A 22025-nucleotide genomic window follows, 5' to 3' on the forward strand; every position below is an offset into this window, starting at 1 on the left:
GGACGGGGTGTTGGCGGGGGGGGAGCGGGCCGGGGCCCTGGCGATCAGCAGCCCCGGGTGCCTGTCCGGGCGCCGGCTCTGTCGCCAGGCGGTGACACGGGGGCCGGCGGCATCTCCGTCGTGAGGTTCAGAGAACCCTGTCCGTGAGGTAGAAGACATAACGCCAGTTCCAGAATATCCTCCCGCATTCCAGAAGCTCCCCGTCCCCCGTGCTGGAGTTGGAGGCCGAGGTGCGTGCACTGGATAGGGTGCTGAGAGCGTGCGGGTGCCTGTGGCGAGGGTGGGAGCCGAGTTCCCTTGAGCTGAAAGGCAAGATGGGGCCACCGGCCTGGCACCAGCCCCGCCCCCAAGAGAGGCAGTCCGAAGGGCTCGCACCCCAAGAGGCGACACTACCAGAATTTCAAAAAGTCGTGGCCGTTTATTCAAACTTGGAGGAGCTGGACCACAGGCGCTGGGCGCTTCCGGGCGATGGAAGGGCCGGGCGCAGGGCTCGGCGCTCACCACGGGCCCCCAAGGCTGCGGTGGCGTCCAGTCCAAACCCCTGGGGGCCCTGCTGAGCAAAGGCGCCCCTCCACCAGGAGCCAGAGACCCGCCCTCTCCCGGCCCGGACCCGAAGGGAAGCAGCAGCAGGGCAAGCACCAAACTGGGCGTGTCCGCGGCCAACGGCGGAGGTGACGGCCCCGCCCTTCCCGGGGCACCACCGCCGCAGGAAGCGGGGCGCGCGCGGGGTTGGCCTCAGCCGGCCGGGGGCTTGGCAGCCACGCGAGCTCGGAGCAGGGCTGGGGTCCGGGGTGTGGCCGGGCTGGAGCAGGACGTGCGCATCGGCCAGGCCAGAGCACCAAGTTGCGGGCCGCGCGGGTCCAGTCCCTGGGCGCGGGGGCCGAGTCTGCGCCCTCCCCTAGGCCGAGGGGCCGGGGGCGAGGCCTGCCGGACTCTCGGGCTTCTGGGGGGGCGCGCCGGCCCCGCTCTCCTCGGGCGCGGACGACTCTGGGGGCTGCTCCGCGGGCGGAGGGGACGGGGCCGCTTCTTGGCCGGGAGGCTGCTGGGAGGGGGCTGCGTCGGAGTCCGCCTGGGGCTGCGGGCCGTCGGCAGAGGCCGGCGCCCACGGCGACTGAGGTAGGTCCTTCTGAGGGAGGGAGGAGGCCCGGGTTGGTGGAGCCGCGGGGGCGCTCCGGCCCCAGGAAGGAGCCGCGCTCGCCAACTGGCACCAGCACCGCATCAGGGCCCCAGGAGGGCCCCACCCTGCCTTCTCTGGCCTGCTCTCCCTCCAGAACCTTCCAGAACCAATCCACCCGCTCTGTAGCAAAGCCAACGCCCGCCGGGAGGGAGACCTTTGGGGACGGGGGCACTGAGCCCAGGAAGCCTTCCCGACTCACCGGGTCACAACAGTCACACCACATGTAAAGCGTGTTCACATCTATGCGAACAAGTTACACACACACCGGAAGCGCTCAGAGCCCCCATCAGGGCAGGACGGGTCTCCTAACAGGGCCCGCTAGAGACCCCGCAGGCCCGGAATGCCCTTGAGTTGCAGGGATACAGCGGTCACCCTGTGCTGCACAGGGAGTGGCCTCTGTCCCTTTCCTCTTCAGTTTCAGACAAGAACAAGGCCCGGCCCGCCCCCTGCCCGTGGCAGAAGCAGCTGGAACCCCAAGTCCAACCAATCCAACCAAATGGGTTAGGGTTAGGGTTAGCAGCAGGGCAGCAGCATCACCCCGAGCCACACCACGAGCACATGTACCCCTCCCCGCCCTACAGCCACGGGAGCACCACACCCAAAGCAAAACCTTCCAGAGACGGGACACGGGCTGCGGGGTTTAGTTGTAGCGCTAGGAGGTCTTACTCAACTTTAACTCTAGTTAGGGCTTATTAGGCTATTATTTCTCGCAGACATTCATAGCAAACTGGTATTCACCGCAAAGCCGCTGCCCGTCCAGAACATGCCCAGCTCCCTGCGCCAGAGCGCCAGGGCGCAGCTGGTGACGAGCGTGCAGGGCACCAGGTAGAGGAGGGCAGGCTGGCCGCGCTGCATGAGGGCCAGCGCCATGAACGTCACCAGGAGACCGATGCCGTAGGCTGCGGAAGCAGAGACAGGCAGCACGTTACCCTGGCCGGTCCCAAGCTCACCACCCACTGCTCACAGGGGCAGGAGAGGCAGAGCTCGCGCCAGGGCCGTGGCCAGCGGGTCCTCCCCACCCACACCTTCCCGGACGCTGGCAGGCGAGAGTGCACACAGGGGTCAGCAGGGAAAGAGGAGGGAACGAGGGCCCAGCCGCCAGACTGGGGAGCGGAAGCGGGCGGCCGCCATGGGAAGGCCTGGCGTCCCGGGAGCGGCTGGAGGAGCCGCAGAGGTGCCCCAATAGCTCATTTTTGTAAGCCTCTAGTTAGAAAAATAATTTGAACTGAAGTAACGTAGGTACAGAATTAGGAAATCAGACCTTTCATAACTGAGTTGTGACCGCATGAAAGCACTGAGGGGTGAGAAGCGTCCGCATTTCCTGCTCCCCGTTCAGCATAAAACAGCGTGTGTTATTTAGGGATGTGAGTCCAACGTATAAAGACCCCCGCGCACGTAGAGCACAGGGACGGACATACAACACAGCACACACGAGGAGTTAGAGGGGTCGGCCTGAGTGCAGCGGCGTGGGGCTCACTGTACTAACCTTGCAGCCGCACACGTGCAATTACTCCCAGGTGAAGAGTTACAAAGAAAGACACCATTTACTGGCACATCCCCTCCGAGGCAAAAAGCCCCGTCTCCAGCACCTGCGTCTGCTCGGGCTGCCTGCCCTGCCCCTTACCTCCATGTTTCCAAGCGATAGGCTTGTGCAGGGAGAGTTCCCGCTTATCGGCTGTGGACTAGCCACCTGTCCTAAAGAAGTGATTCAACCGAGCCAACTACAGGATTTCAGTGACGGGAACTACAGAACAAGTTGACAAACTGTGGTTCACACGGAGAAAAGCTCTGCAGGCGCATCTGGACGAGCTAATCATGGAGTGTGAACCCAGGGGGCAGAGGCGGGGAGCACTTGTCTGGGCCTTCAGGAACCCGGACGCCAACGGCCCAAAGTACGCCGGGAAGGCCAGCCTGCGTCCGCCTGGCACTGCTGGGGGCCATGGCGGGGCCTGCCCTCACCCGTGTCGGCTGGTGGGGCCTGTGCGCTCTGCACGCCTGCTCGTCCTGAAGAGCTGACCCAGCAGGACAAGAGAACTGGTTTGGACATTTTTAGAAATGATTGGACTCAACAGAAAATGAGAAAACATCCCTTTGGTGTAAATGGCTTTAGTAACAAAGGAAACAGAAGACAAAGGAAAAAAGAGAAAGACAAAGAAGACCAAAGAAAAGAGAAACAACGACCACCGTGGAAAGTGACAAGGAGGCCTGTGACGCGGGCACAGGCCTGTCCCCTACCACCCCGCGGCAGAGGACGGGGCACAGCCGAGCCCCCGGGGCAGCGGGCTTACCGATGGTGCAGGCCACGAAGTAGACCCTGGAGGACTGCACCTGGATGTCGAAGCGGTGGCAGTAGGCCACGAGCAGCCCTGTGGGAGAGAGGCCATGGGCAGAGGCCGGGCCGCAGCCCCAGCCAGGCACCGGGGGTTCCCCCGGAGGCACCGTGCGTTCCTCCCAGCTCAGGAGGGAGCTGGCCCAGCGCCACCCTCGACTCCTGGCAGGTAACCAGACCTCCAGCGAGCGCAAACCCCAGCTCAGAGGCCGCCTGGTGGGGGGAGGGGCCCGGAGGGGGACCCTGGGGGCAGTACGGCTGGGACAACGCCTCCGGGGGACCACCTCCCTGGCCCCCAGGCCCCACTGGCTCAGCTCTGCCTCTGCCCACCAGCCCCTGTGGCCTGACACCCCCAAGGGCACCCGGGCCGCCAAAGCCCGGCCCCAGTACCTGGGACCAGGATGTCCCCGAAGCCCAGGAGGGAGAAGGGCCGGTCACACAGGGCCAGCGGCGAGGCGTTGAGTCTGGGCACCTTCAGCACCATGGGGAGCTGGGGAGAGGGGGCAGCGTGTCCAGGACCTGCCAGCCCGCGCTCACTCCGCTTGCTCAGCATCTCGGCCGCGGGCACCACATACCTTCTCGTGGGTGGCCGAGTCTGACGGCCCGGTTGCCACCTCCACCATGATGCTGTTCCCACTCTAAGAGAAGGGGGACTGCGTCAGACGGGGGAACGCGGGGGCCAGGGCGGGGGGGGGGGGCGGGGCGGGGCCCAGAGCCCACCTTGGTCAGGAAGGGCGTGATGAACACGAAGAACACGTCGTAGATGAACAGCACCAGCAGCAGCAGCGTGCAGGCCTGGGAATGGGGCGTCCTGAGGGCTGTGCTCGGGGACCTCCACCGGCCCTGCCCTCCACCCCACCCTGCCCAGGGTCCCAGACGCACAGACGCTCCCGGACGTGTCCCTGCCTCTCCCAAGGCTCAGAGTTTCCCTGTGGGGACGAAGCCTTTAGGACAAAGTCTGAGCACGGGCAGCCTGACCTTCGGTGCCCTGGAGGCAATGTCAGGCCGGAGGCTCAGGGAGGGCGACTTTCTGATGGGACGCTTGAGAGAGACACAGCCGCAACCAGCCAGCCACGGGTCTGGGCAGGTGACGCCCGGCTTCACGTTTGCCTGTGTGTTTCTAGGTTCCTCCTGCTGGGGTTGGGCCTTGGCCCAGAGTCCCGGCCCGAGCCCTGTGCTTCTGCCCCCTTGGTTTCACCTGGTTTTCCCTCCTCTGTTCACCTCACCAGCAAGGAGGCGGCCCTGCTCCGCGCGCCCGCCCAGGTGTTCCCTCGGCCAGCGGTCACAGACGCTGCCGCCACACTGTGAGACAACTCTGCGCTGATCCTTAAGCCCCGTCCCCAGGAGGGTGGCCAGAGGGACGGATGAGCCAAGACCACACGGCCCACACATGGCCAGGCTCAGAGTGGAAGGCCCTGGGCAGGGCTGCACGGCTGGCGGGCACAGGGCTGACCCCAAGAGACCCCATCCCCTCGTCCGCAGAGCGCCCCCACCACCCCGAGGGGCCCTCACCTTGAACGTGGGGAGGCGGATGGTTTTCAAGGTGTAGAGGCAGAAGGCAATGCCCAGCGCGTCCTGAAGGATCCAAGCCCACCTGGAAGGCAGCGCAGCCACCCTTGGGCGGGGCCTCCACCAAGAACCTCCGCCTGCCAGGCCCCTCCCCCGCCCTGGAAGCCTCAGCGCCAAGTCCAAGCCGCCCAGACGAGCCCAGAGGAGCCGCGGAGGCCCTTATGCAGACAAAGGCAGCAGCCGACGTCCTGAGGCCCGTGGGGGGACAGGAGGGGCAGCAATGGCTGGTAGCAGCAGGGGGTGAACCGATCCCCCAACCCTGACGCCACGGCCAGAGAAATGCAGGCGCGTGCCAGGGCCTCTGTCCCTCTGCAGCAGCGGCTCTCCCACCCAGATCACAGCCCGGGGCACGGGGTGCAGGGCGAGGGGGACCATGTATCCAGCGGATTCAAATTTCTTTAAAAAAAAAATTTTTTTTTTTCTTGGCCGTGCCGCGGGGCTTGTGGGATCCGAGCTCCCCTACTAGAGATGGAACCTGGGCCCTCGGCAGTGACAGCGTGGAGTCCTAACCACTGGACCGCCTGGGAAGTCCCTCAAAAATATCTTTTAAAAAATTTAGAAAAGCAGGGCTTCCCTGGTGGCGCAGTGGTTGAGAGTCTGCCTGCTGATGCAGGGGACGCGGGTTCGTGCCCCGGTCCTGGAAGATCCCACATGCCGCGGAGCGGCTAGGCCCATGAGCCATGGACGCTGAGCCTGCGCGTCCGGAGCCTGTGCTCCGCAACTGGAGAGGTCACAACAGTGAGAGGCCCGCGTACCACGAAAAAAAAAAAAAAAAATTTAGAAAAGCAAAACTTGTACCCACCCAGCCAAATGCCCCACACTCTCTGAGGAAATAGGGACTTGGGGCCCTGAGGACATCATCTGGAGTCCTGGGAAGCAGGGCGCCACCCTTGCGGGGCCACTTCCGAATTGGGAAGTCAAAGTTGTGTGATGAAGCCCGCGTGTGATGAGGCTCCCCGCTGGAAATGGCCCCACAGCCGGCCCCGTCCTCCCTGCCCCTCAAGTTACTCATCAGAGCTTCATCTGAGCGCACAATGAGAACCTCTCTGGGCCAGGGCGCTGGTGAGAACAGAGAAGGTTCACCAAGGCCACATGGGCGCCCAGACATGGCGGAAGCCATGGCCTGTTCTACTTTTATGCGAAGGAGCAAGCCTCCTGGCTTGGATTTAACCGTGAGCGTCCCTATTCTCTTTGTGTACAAAGGACTCAAAATATTTTCATGCTTTCCTTCTGCCAGTTAAATCTGTTATAGCTCCAAACAGCAGCACAGCCAAGAGCGTTTAACTGCCCCGGGAGAAGCTCAGAGAGAGCGCCAGATGGTGTCAGTGACGGCAGGCGGTGGCGCGCTGCCTCGCGGGGGGGGGGGCCCCCGGCGGGGGGGGGGTGTTGGGAGAAGCAGAGCTAGCTGAGCAAGCGGGCGGGCACCACAACGGAGCAGCGGCCGAGCGGCGCCAGGCCACGTCCAGGCTGCCCCGGAGCACACGGCTCGGCGCCCGGGCAGCAGTGCCGGCGGCATCTCACGCCCAGATTGCGATCGCAGATCCCGGGGCACCGGACAAGCCACAGGGCAGACAGGGCCAGGCCTGGACGGCGTGCGGCCACTGCGTCCAGAGCACTGACAGGAGAGCCTTTCATAACCGGGAGCTGGCCCAGCTCCAGGCGCCCCGAGCGGAGGGCTCGGGGAGTCGCAGGGAGGTCAGAGCACCCGAGGACAGCTGCACCCACCCCCAGCAGGGCCTCCAGGACTGCACTCACTGGTCCTCGTTCCGGAAGACGCCCCACACCACACTGACGGCCACGCACAGCAGCGCCAGGAGCAGCATGCGGACCTGAGGGCGCTTGTGGAAGTAGGGCAGGCTGTTGTCAGGGACCCTGAGGGCAGGCAGGCAGGTGGGGAGGTCAGCGGCCTCTGACCCTCACAGCCCTGCCTCTGCCCAGCACCCGGAGGGTCAGCTCAACTCCTGCCCAAAAGCCCGTGGCCTCCCCATCTGTCCTCCTTCTGTCTGCCGGGCTCTGCTCCCAAGGGCCACCCCTGGCCCTGTCCCTTCCTCTACTTTACCTTATCTGTTAAACTCACCATCCCTCACCTTTTATTTCTAGAAGGGAGGCTCCCAAGGGCAGGGCAGGGCAGGGCAGAGTGGGCAGGGGCAGGGCCTTGGGGGAAGCGACCGGACCTCAGCCAGTCGCTAAGCTGACCCCACCCGCAGGAGCCCTCGTCGGGTGCTGTGACCCCTCTCGCACAGCCCTCCCTGCTCCAGGCCCTCCCCCAAGCCCCCTGAGCCAAGCTTCCTGACCCCGTCGGACCTCGTCTAAACCCTTCCGTTTCCCACCTGCTCCACGACAAGCAGACCAGACCCCTGACCGCAGAGAACCTTCGGAGCCTGGATCAGCAGCGCCGCCCGCCTGCTGCCCCCAGCCGACGTCCCCCGAGGGATCCCACAGGCCCTGAGCCAGAACGGGAGGCCCACCCAGGGGCTGGAGGTGGGGCCCGTGAGCCCCCAGCCAGCACGGAGTGGGCACCTGCTGTAATGCCTGCACCGTGCCAGACTGACCGAGGGCTCCGGAGGGCAAGGGTCCTCGGCCTCAGCAAAGCTGTGGAGCCTCCGGGGGCCGGGTAACGGGAGGTGGGAGCGGACGGGCCACAAGGCAGCAGAGGGGGACCCCCGCGAGCAGGGCCAGGTGGGGGTCGCCCGGGGGCTCACCTGCATCTGCAGAACGGCAGCCTCTGGAGGAGCGGCGACAGGCAGCTGTAGAGGCCCGTGGAGGAGGCCAGGCAGAAGATGCCGATGATGACGTAGACTGCGGGGCGGGGCGGGCGGTGAGGGGAGCCTGAAGGACGGCTCTGTGCCGCACTCCCTGGCAGGGTGACCGCCCCAAGGGAAGGAAGGGGTAGCCCCAGGCCCCTCCTGGCGAGGCCCCTGGACTCCCCCCTCCCCCGCCGCCCTGAGAGCCGGGGCCGGGCACCCACCGAGCTGGTCGTAGAAGTGGTAGAGCAGCACCAGCATGGAGCAGCACATGACCACAAACACGCAGATCATGACGGGCGTCACGTCCACAGCCTCGTCCTCGTGCTTCTCGGGCCCGTCGTCCCGCTTGTGTTTCATGTACCTCCTTGAAAGACAAGAACGGGCTGGGGGACGCCCTACCGGCCGGCACCGCTCCCGGGGGCCGAGGGCCACGGACATGGGGAAGGACAGGCAGGGGCAGCCTGACACAAGGGGTCTGGACAGGCTGAGGGACAGCTTGCCCGGAGGTGACCACCGTCACCTGCCCCGTCGGCCAGTCCCCCATCCCCACCCACCATGTGTACCTGGGGTCCCCCCCGACGGAGCCAGTCCTGCCGGAGGTGGGGCTCCGGTCCCCAGGGCCCAGCTGTGGTGGCCGCATGGGGGCCACCCTGGACCCTGGCCCTGTACCAACCCCACCACCGCCCTTCCCTGGACGGCTGGGGCGAGGTCTCCCGTGGATGCCCCCGCCAGGCTGGGCCCGGGCCGGGAACCCTGAGGGCAGGACAGAATCGTGGGGAGCGGGGCCCTCGGGGCTTTCAACGGGTCTCCTGGGTGTTTGTAGCAGCTGTTTTCCAGAAGGCTCTCTGGGCATGCGGACTCTCGTGGTTACTTGCCCAGCATTACGGCCGCCCATCCGGGACGCACGCACACGCGCGGGCCACTCACTTCCTCACGTCCCGGCTCCCGGCCCAGTAGCCCCCGAGGGCAACGGTGCCCACAGCCATGATGAAGATGATGACCATGTTATAGTCCAGCATGGGCTCCTTGGGGGCGTACAGTGCTGCCCGTACCACCCGGCCGAAAGTCTGCCTCAGGGAACACAAGAGAGCTAAGGTCGGGGGGGCCCACCCGTCCCCTCGCCACCCAGAGGGCCGAGGCTGGCCCACTCGAGGAGCCGGGGGCTGGGAGATCCCGCCTCACCCCACGCCCTCACCCGCTACTCCTGACCCCAGAGAAGCGGGCTCTGCCGGGATGAGCTTCACACAAGGTGGGTGACAGGACTGCGCGTGTGTGGGAACACAGACCCCGCCCCCAGACAAGCATGAGTGAACGAGGGTGGACGTGGCCTGGGAAGCGGCCCGGAGACGGACGGTGGGTCCCTTTGGGGAGACGCGAAGCCTGCAGTGGGGAACCTGGCTATCCCCATGTCACTGTGTGCTGCAGCTCGCCTGCTCGGGACCCGGCTCCCCAAATCAAAGACGCACCAGCCTCTGGCCAGATAGGGCCGGGCCGGGTGAGGGGCCGGGCAGGCCTGAGCAGGGGGTGACACGCAGGGTCTCTGGCATGGGGGAGGGCTGGGGTCTCCATTCCTGACGTTCACAGCACTGCGGGCACACCGTCTTCTCAGGCACTGGGCCCAGCTGCAGACAGGGCGGGGGACGAGCCTACCTCGAAAATGTCCAGCATGTCTTTGTAGCTGAGCAGGGCCACGGGAATGCCGATCTCGTCGTACTGCGTCTTGTTGCCTCCTGGGGGGACCTGGGGGAGAGGGGGAGAGGGCGGCTGGATGGCTTAGCAGGGCCCACCCAGGGCGGGGCAGCTCTCCCCGAGGGGGAGGGGACGGAGGAGTCCTGCGCGCGTGCGTGTGTGTGTGTGTGTGTGTGTGTGTGTGTGTGTGTGTGTGTGTCAGGTGGGAGGCCTGCAGGCTCGGCCCCTCCCTCTGTCTGGGGGAGTGCAAGCTCCCCTTCCCTCTCAACCCTGGGCTTGGGTGACGCTGGTCTGCCCTGAAGGGCCTGAGGGAGAGGGTGGCACTGTGGCCCACACCACCTGCTCCTCAGGCAGCGGCCCAGAGCTCCGCCCCAGGCCTTGTCAGAGCCCAGCACCGCCCTGGGACAGGGCCCCTCCAAGGCCACAAGTAGGAAACCCCCGCCCCCCAGGGCCCCTGGCTGCCCAGGAGGGGCCCGGCGGCCGCACCAGCGTCTCCTTGCTGATGATGAGCAGCCCGCGCGCCCCGCTGCCCTGGGCCAGCCGCACTTTCTCGTAGAAGGTGCAGTTCCCCCGCGCCACCAGGGGGATCTGGTTACTGAAGCCTTTGGCAGGGAGGTCGGCCGGAGAGCAGAGCACGGAGGTCGTCCAGTCCCGCACCTGCAGAAGAGACTGCAGGAGGGCGGCCTTCACATGAGACGCTCCAGGGGAGCCAGGGCGCGCAGCATCCTCGGGGAGACAGGTCGGCGGAGGCCACTGCGGCAACCACCGCCCCTACGCAGCCTCACCTCAAGCCCACATGGTCTCAGCCCCACACACGCGCGCGCGCACACACACGCACGTGCACAAGCGTGTGTGCATACCCACCCCGAGCACAAGGCAGACGAGAGGGGTACAGGGCGGCGTGTGCTCAGGAACCCTACCCGCCTCTCTCGAGCCCGTCACAAACAGCACAAGGTGCGGGCAGGAGTGCTGGCCTTCGTTCCACCCACCAAGCCAGGAACTGGGCACCCTGAGTCCCTCTGGGAGGAGTGAGGCCAGAGCAGAGAGCACAGCATCCAGGCTACCCCAGAGACGATGCCGGGCACAGGCCCTTCCTCCGTCCTCAACGGCTCTCTGCAAGACCCGTCCTCCAGAGGCCCTCGGGAGACCCAGGGGAGGAGTGGAGGGAGGGCAGCAAGCAAGACAGACAAGACCCTGCGTTGGGAGGGGGCTCCCGCGCTGGCCGGTACTCACTGCTTTGCTGAGGTCGAGCGGCAGGTGGGCCCACTGCGGGTTGTAGAGGATGCAGTAGTCTTTGCCTTTGGAGCCCCCGGTCTCGGACACCACATGTACCATGCCGTACTCACAGGCCACCTGGACAGGGGGCAGCAGTCAGAGAGCCGACAGGGCCGGCCCACGGCACGACCTGGCTTGGGTGGTCCCTCGCTCCGACAGCACAGATGGGATACGACTGTCACATCTTAGGGGGGGACACGATGAGGAGGGCAGGGCCGAGCCTCCTCAGGGAGACCTGGGCGCTGACAGTGGCTGTGTCAGGTCCCCTCCCTGTGGCTCCAGTGGCAGGAATGGGGGAGTCCTCCTGGGACTACAGGGAGAACGAGAGCCCCACGCCACTGCCATAAGGCAAGAAGGGGATGGGGAGTCAGCGGTGGCCCAGCAGGTTCCAGGCTCCCCGACAGGCCCCCACTCAGCAAGGCCAGCAGGCTCAGGGCAGAAATGGGGTGGCGGAGCCCGGGTCACGTGACCAGCACCTGCTGGGCCACAGGCTGGTGGGAACCCCTGGGTCAGAACCTTGACCTTCCCTGCCCAAACGCGTGGCAAGTGGACGGTGTGAGAGGCAGGGCTGCTCTGGGCAGGGGGCCCTTCATGACAGGTGGCGTCCCCACGACCCCAGCAGGGCCCAGGCAGCTGACAGAACCTCCTCCCCAGCACGTCCCGAGCAAGTACAGCAGCGCTCCCGATGGGCACGGGCAGCAGAAGTGCCCAGCTTCCTGGCCCACTACTCCCAGGAGGACGACAAGGCCTCAAGTTCCTCCTGCCCAGGCCCGCCAGGCAGCAGGCTGCTTGTGGAGGGTCCCACAGAGCCCACGTGGACCCCGCCCGCTCTGACACAGAGCAAGGTCGAGGGCAGCTGGCTGACTGCGGAGGACAGGGCGGGCTGGGCACACGGGCCACCGGGGCCTTTGCTCCGAGTGTGAATCCAGAGTGCGGTAGAGGCGCAGGCCCCCGAGTCCTTGGCACTCCAGCCCCTCCGCTGAGGGCAGCGGGGTGGTCAGGACCTGGGAGCGGCTTTACCTACATGAGAAACCAGTATCGCACACGAGCGTCCCCACTGCCTGCTCGTCCCCTCCCGCCTGGACCGCTGCGTCCCTGCCGGGGCTGCTTCCTCCTATAGGCCGGGCTCGGCTACGGAGCCCCCGCGAGGACCTCAGCCCCAGCGGGTCTCACGCCGTCTGGCCCTGGTCTGGGCTGCTCCCTGGGGCTGTGGGACCTGTGAGGGAGGACGGGTCCCAGAGAGAGCCTTGAGCAGGGAGCCCGGCCACGCCACGCCCACAGGGGCCTGGGCCCACCCCAGCCCCTTGGCTTCTTGGAGCTGGAGAGGTCCAACTGGACCCCAACTCTGCACACTCCGGCTCCTGGGGCCATCCCTCTGTACCACCTGGAGGCTGAGACAGAGACTGCACCCCTCGGTGACAACAGGCAGTAGCCTGTCTGTGCGGGGACAGATCCCCACCCCCATCTGGCCTTCCCAAGGTGCAGGCGGCGGCGCTCCGACTCAGCTGGGGTCCCGAGGGGCCGTGGCCCCAACAGCAGGCCTGGGGCACAGACCAGCTCGGAAGGCCAGGCCCGCTGTGAATGTGTAATGGGGCCCAGCCACTCCAGGAGCTTCCCCCCACTGATCCACATCCGCTGGCGGCGTGGAGAGGAACCGGGGCCCCCACTGCCCCTGCCCAGTGCTTTGGTTTGTCGCCTGGAGCGAGGTGCCGACAGCCGAATGGGCTGCGGGGTGTGCTCAGTGAGGCCATGTTTGCAGGGCACGTGGGCACTGCCACCAGCGCTCGAGGGAGGGAAGTGTGGTGACCTCCCCACCCACCCCTGCCTGGCCAACCTCGTTCCCTCGACCAGAGGCAGGATGAGAAGCCCCCTCTTCCGGGTTCTCCCCACCAGGCTGTCCCCAAGTACCGTGCCCAGCCCTGTGCCCCCACCCCAGGTCAGCCCTGCCCTGCCCCCCACCTTGGGCCACTGCAGGGGTTCTGTGATCCCTCAACCCCCAGGCTGAATCCGGCCCACCTTCTGTGTTTGTCAATAAAGTTTTATCGTAACATGTCTGCCTGGTTGCTGAACGTAGGGTACGGCATATGCTGCTCTCTGCGGAGCCTGGGAGTTACAACAGAGGCTATGTGTCCTGAAAAGCCACAAATACTGTCTGGCCCTTTGGAAAATGTTTGCTGACCCCTGGTCTATGGGATCCGAGTTGCTGGTGAAAACTGTCGGTTGTATAAAATGGGAATGACTAAAAGCATTTGTTTTTAAAAAGTCACTGAGAAGCACAAGGGCACACTTCACAGCTCTCCCCTCACAATGTGCACAACTGGCTTTCTGTTAAGAAATAAGCCTGGGCTTGTATCAAACACCCGAGAACACAGTCTCGCCGTGAATACGGTCTCCTCCCCGGGGAGTTAAAGAGCTAGGAGAAGTTCCTCCAAAGGGCCCAGGGCTGTGAGTGCCCCCCGTTCCAGCATAGCCCATCCCAGTTTGGAGGACGAGAAACAGCTGGGGCTACCGAGGACAGGCTACCTCCCGATGCGCCACAATCATATCGAGCTCAGGAACTCCTAGGGAAACTATGCTTCAAGATGACAGTGAAAGCATCCATGTCACGGGACTTTGAAAGAAGCTAAGGGATCCAGACAGGGAGCAGTCTTCCTAGGACTTGGTGAATTCTAGAAGGGGCTAATTAGGACCTGGGAAGCTTAGAAAAAGATGTGCAGGCGGAGGGGGCAGTGGAAGGGTGAAGGGGCAGGCGGAGGGGGGCAGTGGAGGGGTGAAGGGGCAGGCGGAGTGGGCAGTGGAGGGGTGAAGGGGCAGGCAGAGGGGGCAGTGGAGGGGTGAAGGGGCAGGCGGAGGGGGGCAGTGGAGGGGCGAAGGGGCAGGCGGAGGGGGCAGTGGAGGGGTGAAGGGGCAAGCGGAGGGGGGCAGTGGAGGGGTGAAGGGGCAGGCGGGCGGAGGGGGCAGGCAGGGAGAACACCACTGTGTTCAGATCTGCCGAGTAACAGGCCCCACATGGGCTGTATGTGCACAACTTACAGCAACTGGGCAGGGGGTCCAATCTCTCGCCCAGGGTCACAGAATGGTCGGGAATGAGCTTCGACCTGTGAGCAAGCAGCCTCCCGCCCCGCGGAGAGCTGGCCTTACCGGGGCGCCACCAAGAACCACACACAGGGTTCTGTCCTGGGAAGGGCTGGCCCAGGTGCTCTCCCGCTCGCTTCTACACCCTACTTGGCTCCCCACATTCAGGGTAAAGTTCCAAATCCTCAGCCAGCGGGAATAAAGTCCAAACGTCCCAGCACCCGGCTCCGACCAGCCCAGTCTGCTCCCCTGGACTCCAGCCAGGAGAGGCCACATGTTCAGCCTGCCCTTTTCCCCCTACGCCTGGAGCCACTCCCACTGCTGCTCCCTCCATGGCCTTCCCTGCAAGGGCACCTGAAGGGACTCCACTGGGATGACACCTTCCTCAGGTGTAACCATTGGATTATCCTACACGCCAGCTGTAGTGGACCCTCACCGTCTCCAAGGAAATCATCAGCTCTCGAGGGGTAAGGGGGAGGGATAAATTGAAAGACTGGGATTGACACATACACACTACTATATGCAAAATAGATAAGTAATAAGAACCTAACGTATACACAGAGAATTCTTCTGAATACTCTGTAATGACCTATATGGGAAAAGAATCTAAAAAAGAATGGATATATGTATGTATAACAGATTCACTTTGCTGTACGCCTGAAACTAACACAACATTGTAAATCAACTATACCCCAATAAGAATTAAAATAAATAAATCTATTACTAAAAAAAAAAGCACATCAGCTCTCACACCTCCAGCCCTGCTCCCATCACCTGCAACAACCTTCTGTACCTTCTTGACCTAGCAAACGCCCACTCATCCTTCAGATCACCCCTCAGGCACCTCTGCTTCTGAAAAGCATTCCTAGGCCAACTGCGTCCCTCCTTCTGTGGTGTTCCCGTGACCCTCCACCTACCTATCGCTTGGCCCTCATTTGAAATATCCGGAGAGCTTAAAGTCCCTGCCTCCAAAGGCTCAGACTGCTGGGGAAGATGAGTGAACAGGGCTGGGGCAAGTACAGGGGGCTGGCAAAGCAGCTGGGGAGGGGGCGTCCCAGAGAGCTTCTGGGAGGGAGGGACAGCTAAGCTGAGACGTGAAGCATAACCGGGGAATTCAGGGAAACAGAGACCAGCGAGCAGAGTGCCTTCAAGACACTAGAGCTGGAGAGAAACGGGAAGCTTCCTGACAGCCAGATCACAGAGGCCTCCCAAATGCGCCAGGAAGCCACCAGAAGGCTCCCATCTGGGCACAAGACACACTTTGAAAGGGATCACTCCTGCAGTGTTGAGAATGAACTGGGGATTCAGGGGGACAAAAGTGGCCACGGGAGAACGCCAACCGCCTGGAGCAGAGGTGGGGGCACTGGAGCAGAAGGGTCAAGGTTAACGGCCCAGTCTGTACGGCTGTTGCGGGGTGGGGGGTATTTCCTGAGCTGTGGAACCTGGCGGGGAGAGGGAGGATTTGGAAATAAAAGATGCGCTTATGACAACGTACATCAGCCATTTCCTGGTCGGTCCCCCGCTAGCACTGGAGACCCTGAAGGTTTAGTGACAAACAAGTAACATGCTGCGCGCTCGTGATCCCCTACATCGTTTTGCTGACTCTGCACCGTATACTTATCTTCCTTTTGCAGACTAGCAACGGACGCTCAAAGCGGGAAACTCCCTTGCCAAGGTCACGGGAGCAAAAGATGGGGCGGCGATTCGACCCCACTCCAGGGCTGGGCTCCTGGCCGCTTCCCGACACTACCAGACACTGGGTGCCGCGCTCGACAGTTTACCACAACCACGGGAAAAGGGAGTAGTATGGCACTCAAGGGGAAACTGAGGCTCAGAGAGGGGCAGCCCCCCGGCCAAGGCCACGGAGCCAGAGAGGGGCGTCCCCGGCGGCGGTGGGAGACCCCGAGACGGACCAGCAGGGGCCGGGGCGGGAGCGGGTGACGCTGTGGCTGAGAAGGACTTCCAGGCGGGGAAGGGAGACGGGCCGGGGACAGGCCCGCAAGGTCACGACCGAGCCCCGGGCCAGCGGGCCGCCCGCGCGCGGGGCACGGATCCCCTAAGCTGGCCCCAGGCCGGGCCGGGCGGGGTCCTGCGCGGGGCCTGGGTGGGGGGCGAGGGGCCGGGGCACCGCGGCCGGCGAGGCCGGCGGGGTCGGCGCCGCCCTCACCTGGGCCGCGAGGAGGAGGAAGGCCGCCGCGAGCCGCGCCAGCGCCGCCGCCGCCGCCGCCGCCGCCGCCGCCATGTCGCCTGGTCCCAGCCTCAGGCGTCGGCAGATGTTTCCCAGCAACGTTCCGGCGCACCGCGCCACGCAGGCGCCCTGCGTCCGCCGCGCATGCGCGCAGGGCAGGGTACAAAGGGCGCGGCGGCGGCTCCTGCGCACAGCGACGCGGCCGGCAAGATGGCGGTGAGCGTGCGGCGAGGCTGGCGGGGTTGGCGGGGTTGGCGGGGTTGGCGGGGCTGGCGGGGCTGGCGGGGCGGAGTCCGGCTGCACTCCCCGCCTCACAGAGCTCTGTTGCCCCTGCAGGACAAAGAGAAGAAAAAGAAGGAGAGCATCTTGGATCTATCCAAGTACATCGACAAGACGATCCGAGTGAAGTTCCAGGGAGGCCGAGAAGGTGAGGTCCCTCCGCCCGCCCCCTCCACGGTCCACGAGGAGTAACGGGCGGCGGTACCGATAACGGATGCCTGGGCTGCGCTTTAAGCGCTAGGCTTGGACAAGTCGTGCTGGCCCGACGGCGCCGGCAGGTAGGAACGGTTACACCCCTTTTGCAGGTGGGGAAACTGAGGCACGCAAAGGGTCCCCAACCTCACCGGAAGCTACAGTGGCTGGGATTCACGGCTCTGCTTCCTGTGGGTCCTGCCTCACTCAGGCGACTGTCCCAGCTCCTCACGGGTCGTCCTGCACCTGAGGGTTTCTCAGGCTCGGCGCTGCTCACGTTGGGGCCGCATTTTTCTCCGTTGTAGGCCGTCCTGCTCCCACCCACTCGGTGCCAGGAGCCGCCTAGTCGTGACGTCCCAGACATGGCCTAGTGTCCCCTGGGCGGCAGAATTGCCGCAGTTGCGAACTACGGCCCTATGGTCAGTTTCCACCAAGCTGCCTTAAGGGTTTGTTTAAAACAAATCTCGTCTCCTTGTTCACGGTTGTTCCAGGGTAACACGATGAACGTTTTGTACCTGAGTAATGCAGGGAGCTCTCGACTGCTCTGGGAAGCTTTCCCTGACCCCCACGCCTCCACTCCAGGTCAGGCCCCTGTTGTTATAAGTTCCTGGTAGCACTTGTCACAGTTTGCGGCTTTATGCTGTCACTGTGAGGCTTTAACTCTGAATTTGCTGTTGGAGTATGGTGCGAAGACGGCAGGAAGGATGCTGCAGGGTTATGCAGGGAGCCCTGCCCATGGCACAGCCCCAGCTCACTGGCTATGGGACTTTGGGCAAGTTGCTACCCTCTCTGAGCCTCAGTCTCATTTGTCAGAGGTTATTAACTCCACTTACTTCAGTAGTGGCACTGAGATTAAAGTGTTTAAAGCAGGTAACGTGTTTTTCTTTTTTAAAAAAATAAATTTATTTATTTGTTTATTTTTTGGCTGCACTGGGTCTTCGTTGCTGCGCACTGGCTTTCTCTGGCTGCAGGGGCTGCTCTTCGTTGCCGTGCGTGGGCTTCTCATTGCGGTGGCTTCTCTTGTTGTGGAGCATGGGCTCTAGGCACACGGGCTTCAGTAGCTGTGGTGCATGTGCTCAGTAGTTATGGCTCGCGGGCTCTTGAGCGCAGGCTCAGTAGCTGTGCCGCACAGGCTTAGTTGCCCCGTGGCATGTGGCATCTTCCTGGACCAGGGCTCAAACCCGTGTCCCCTGCATTGGCAGGCGGATTCTTAACCACTGCACCACCAGGGAAGCCCCAGGTAACGTGTTTAACAGGGTTCCTGACACTTAGTGAGAGCCGGTCAACATTTCACTTATTCAGCTGCTTCTGAACGTCAGTTTGTTTATTTTGTAAGACAGTGATCCAGACCCCTCCTTCCCTGAGATGTGGATGACTGGGCAGCCTCAGAGGGCCAAAAACACAGCGCCTGCCCGTCTAGGTACCCAATGCAGTGAGGATCGGAATCTTAACAAACACTTGGCACCGTGCTGGCTCTGGGATGTATGAAGAGATGGGGCTCTTGCTTCTCAAGGCGCTAGTGTTCGTTTTCTACGCTTAAACAACATACGTTTTTATCTCACAGCGCCTGTGGTTCCAGACTCTGGGTGCCTCAGGCTCAGGTCTCTGACGAGGTTGCAGTAAAGGAGTGTCTCTGAGAGCCTGTCATCTCAGGCCCAGAGTCCTCTTCCAAGCCTGGGGTCCCCGTTTTCTGCCAAGAGTTGGCCAGGGACCCCCTGGGCTCCTAGAGGCTGCTCGCCGCCCCTGCCATGGACTTTGTCTACAGCACTGCACTTCACGTCTTCAAGACCAGCAGGAAAATCTCATTTTTGAAATTTCTTTTTTCAGAAAGGGCCCATCCCTTTAACGGCTCACCTATCAGGTCAGGCCCGCCCAGCATAGCTTCTCTTTAGATGTGCTGAAAGTCTACCGACTCATGGACGTTAATGAGATCCACGAAGCTGTCTGAGCTGTTGCAGCCTGAGCACAGACTGACGTCCCATCATGGGTCCCGTCCCACACTGGGGTTTTGGGGAGGGGGAAACGCTGGCTCTGTCTGAGCGTCCTGCCCGCCTGCTGCAGCGCCCCTGTCCTGGTGAGGAGGGCAGACCCGCGGGTGCAGGCTCGCTGCCCGGCTGGGGCCAAGTGCCTGCACGTGTTACTGGATTTGTCACTCTCCGTAACCCCGTTAGGTGGGTGCCTTCACGGTCTTTGTTCTGCAGGGGAGGGTAAGCAGGAGAGGAAGAGGGCCAGGGCGTCGCCCTCAGGCGGGGCTGGTGGACCTGTTCTGTAGGACACCACACAGGAAATATTTTCAGCTGCGCCGGCCAGATGGTCTCTTGTCGCGGCTACTCCACTCTGCCATTGCAGCAGGAAAGAAGCCACAGGCGACATTGAACAAATGAGCATGGCCGGGTGCCAGTTAAACTGTTTACAAAACAGGCGCAGGCGGACTTTGCCGACTGTGTTGTGGTGGCGATGGTTTTGGGGTCCGCTGTCACTGCTCCCCATCCGGGAGCCCTTCCCTTGCTTCCCCCGTGGTCTCCCATCTGTCCCGTCCCTGGAGAGGCTGCTCCCACACCTGCATCCGGCTGGGGAGGCCCCTCAGCGGCGGGGGCACCCCAATCTCACGTGCTGACACCCGGGCACAGCTCGCATCTGCCCAGGATGACCGTTGATCTTACGCCTGTCTGTCTCTCTTCTCTTCTCGGTGATTCCGACAAGCCAGTGGAATCCTGAAAGGGTTTGACCCGCTGCTCAACCTCGTGCTGGATGGCACCATCGAGTACATGAGAGGTGAGTGCAGCCCGTGGGGCTCGGAGGCGTCCTCACTGGGCCTTCCTTACTGTTTGTTCCAAAGCTGCCCTGCCGCCGCCCAACCGCTGTGTGAACGTGGTGCCTTGTGGATCACGTTGCTGACAGATGTGTCGGATCTCCCGCGGTCCCGGCGAGGCTCAGTAGACCATCGTCTCGGGACTTGGTATTTTCCGGATCCAGTCCTCACAACACTGAGCCCCCGCTGGGGCTGAGGCGTGCCCAGCGGGGCTAGAAAGATGCTGCGCCCGCCGTGAGAGAGCCGGCTGCCCTGTGGCTCGTCCTGCCCCCTTATCTCCTGCTGTCCCTGTGTGTTAACCCCCGGCTGCTGACGGAGGGCCCCCTCCCCGTTATTCCCTGTCCCCCCAGGTCCCCAGACCCTTCGCATGGTGGTCAGGCCAGCCCTTGGCCATCAGCCAGCAAGTTCTCCAGCTCAGCCTGACCGTAGCATGAAGGGGACCGCAAGGCCTAGGAGAGAGGGGGTGTCTTTTCTGGGAACTGTCGACGTTGAGACACACGTTAGTCTGGTGAAGAGTTAATGGAGCCACACAGAAGTGTCAAAGGGCCCCCAGGGAGAGGCCCTCTTTGTGGGGAAGCGACCCCGTGGGGCCTCTTGCTTTCCCTCGTCTTCCCTCTTCGCACTGAGTCTGCCCAGAGTCCCCCCCGCTGGGATCCTGGCCTGGCCTCCTTGGGCGGATGACTTTCTGGAAAAGGACAGCCTCACCTCGTGGGGCTGCAGGGAAAAGCAAGGGAGCTGGGGTGTGCCACGCGCTTAGACGGGCCCGGGCGGAAGAGCCCTGGAGGCAGGGCTGCTGTTCCTGCGCCAGAGGCCGCCCCCACCTGGGCCCGGGCTCGCTCCTTAGCTGAGTCTGCGCCCTCTTCTCACCCCCAGAACGGCCCTGGGACAGAGGCCCTGATGCATGCACACGGTTCCGGGAGGGAGGGGCAGGCTTGGCCAGCGGTCATCCTGCAGGGTCTGGGAGTGGGGAGCCACACCCCAAGTCGGGCCTCCCCAACTCGCCATCGTGCAGTAACAGTAATGGAGGCCTCGCCGCCGTGACCTCAGGAGAGCTTTCCTCGGCGTGCCATCACTTCCCCGGGTCCCTCGCCCCACTGTGAACAGCCCGTTGGCACGGGGGTGAATGGTGGCCCCGCAGGGCTTCCGAGATTCTGCAGATGGGGTTTTTCTCTGCCGCCCATCTGAGAACTCGGTCTCTGCTGTCCCCCGGGCTGTGTCCTCATTGTAGAAGGAGGACAGGCTGCACGCGGCTATTTCCAGAGCTCTTCCTGAGCCTCGTGGTCCGTCTCGGGGAGAGGCTGCCAGCTGGCTTGGGAGTGGGGCCCTTCGCCTGCCCTCCCCACCCCCCCACCGCGGGCCCATCTCCGGTCCTCCTGGGCCTCTGAGCCCGCACCGCCTCATCGCCGCCCCTCTTCTTCTGCAGACCCTGACGACCAGTACAAGCTCACGGAGGACACCCGGCAGCTGGGCCTGGTGGTGTGCAGGGGCACCTCCGTGGTGCTCATCTGCCCGCAGGACGGCATGGAAGCCATCCCCAACCCCTTCATCCAGCAGCAAGACGCCTAGCGGCCGGGGCCGCCCCTCCCCCAGGACTCGGGCCACCCGTAGGAACGGAACTTTCCTTTTTGTATTGCTTATGTTTTTGTTTTCTTTATAAAATTGCAAACCTCAAGTGTCCAGGAGCCCTGGACTCTGGCTTTCAGCCTTGGTGTTCTGGCAAGACCTGGGCCCCAGGGATGCGGTCCATCCAGCAGAGTTTGCGCGCCGTCTGGGGTCCAGGCCCAGGGCTGGGGGGCTCGGAGGTGACTGAGCGTGCATGGTCCAGGTGAGGGCACGGGATGTGGAGGCCGGAGCCTTTGCAGAGCCCCCCTGGGGCCACAGCCCATGCAGACCCCCCAGCCAGCCTTCTCAGCGGCAGGCCCTGTCACTTAAGTGCCTCTGTACGCTGGCCCGAGTGGTCCCCCAAAGCCGGGTCCTTCTGTGTCACATCCCCGCACAGCCGTGACCTCACAAAGAACAAACTGGATGGAGCCTTGCTGTCCGCCCGGTCCCACGACCTCCTAGCCCAACCTGCTTCCCGCCTCAGCTCAGAGGACGAGCCCACCCCTGCCCCTCAGCTGGCGACTCCGTGGGCCATGATCCTGAACGTCCCCATGCCCGCCCTCAGGAAGCAGGGCTTTCTCCTGGCCCCATTTCCTAAACCCAGTGTCCTCGTTAGGACCCTACCTCCACAGCACCGTCTGCTGAGAGCAGGCATGTGTCTGCTATTTGTAGGAGTGCTGGGCATGTGAGGACGAGCGGGGCCAGGAGTGAGTGGGAGTTGTCCTGGCGGGAACTGTAGACCAGGGCCCCTCCACCAACGCTGGCGACACACAGGAACCCACCGCACAAGGGGACCCGGCTGGATGGCCCCCACGCTACCTGTCCGTCGTTTACACCAGATAAACTGAAAGCAGCTGGCTTATCGCGGGGATCTGAGCTCTGCTGTGGCCCTGCTGCCGGGGATTAGTCGTGGGGCCGCGTCGCCAAGCCCCGTGTGCTCATCCCTCCCGGCCCGCTTCCCTGCCAGCTGGCGGCCCTGCCTCATGCAGCTCCCTCATCAGAGGCCTCAGCCCCAGCAGCTGGGCAGCGGGGCGCCTGGGCTAGCTGGGGTCACAGCCCCGGGGGAGGCTGTGCCAGAGAACATCCAACCT

General features: G+C 63.6%; 2 protein-coding genes across 5 annotated transcripts; one reads left to right on the forward strand and one right to left on the reverse strand.

The window, feature by feature from the left end:
* Positions 1-765: 765 nt before the first annotated feature.
* On the reverse strand, positions 766-16128 carry SPPL2B (signal peptide peptidase like 2B). Of its 4 annotated transcripts, none has more exons than XM_060007332.1 (15): positions 16029-16128; positions 10745-10864; positions 9998-10180; positions 9473-9562; positions 8750-8889; positions 8044-8186; positions 7778-7874; positions 6831-6947; positions 5019-5100; positions 4227-4301; positions 4082-4144; positions 3897-3996; positions 3466-3543; positions 1916-2076; positions 766-1123 (listed from the first exon to the last, which is right to left on the reverse strand). In XM_060007332.1, exons 1-15 carry the CDS (start codon positions 16101-16103, stop codon positions 899-901), a joined length of 1749 nt encoding a protein of 582 aa, XP_059863315.1. In that variant the 5' UTR covers positions 16104-16128; the 3' UTR covers positions 766-898. The 4 variants fall into 4 exon arrangements, with proteins under 4 accessions (XP_059863315.1, XP_059863314.1, XP_059863316.1 ...); XM_060007331.1 differs by having other exon boundaries at positions 766-1126; XM_060007333.1 differs by lacking the exon at positions 16029-16128 and adding an exon at positions 13820-14009 and having other exon boundaries at positions 766-1126.
* Positions 16129-16193: 65 nt separating this feature from the next.
* On the forward strand, positions 16194-21014 carry LSM7 (LSM7 homolog, U6 small nuclear RNA and mRNA degradation associated). The gene is made up of 4 exons (XM_060006522.1): positions 16194-16265; positions 16386-16476; positions 19224-19295; positions 20756-21014. The coding sequence occupies exons 1-4, from the start codon at positions 16194-16196 to the stop codon at positions 20896-20898; spliced, it is 378 nt and encodes a 125-aa protein (XP_059862505.1). The 3' UTR covers positions 20899-21014.
* The last annotated feature ends 1011 nt before the right edge of the window (positions 21015-22025 follow it).

Source organism: Delphinus delphis, chromosome 3 (assembly GCF_949987515.2).
Source record: "Delphinus delphis chromosome 3, mDelDel1.2, whole genome shotgun sequence".
Classification (NCBI taxonomy): Eukaryota; Metazoa; Chordata; class Mammalia; order Artiodactyla; family Delphinidae; genus Delphinus; species Delphinus delphis.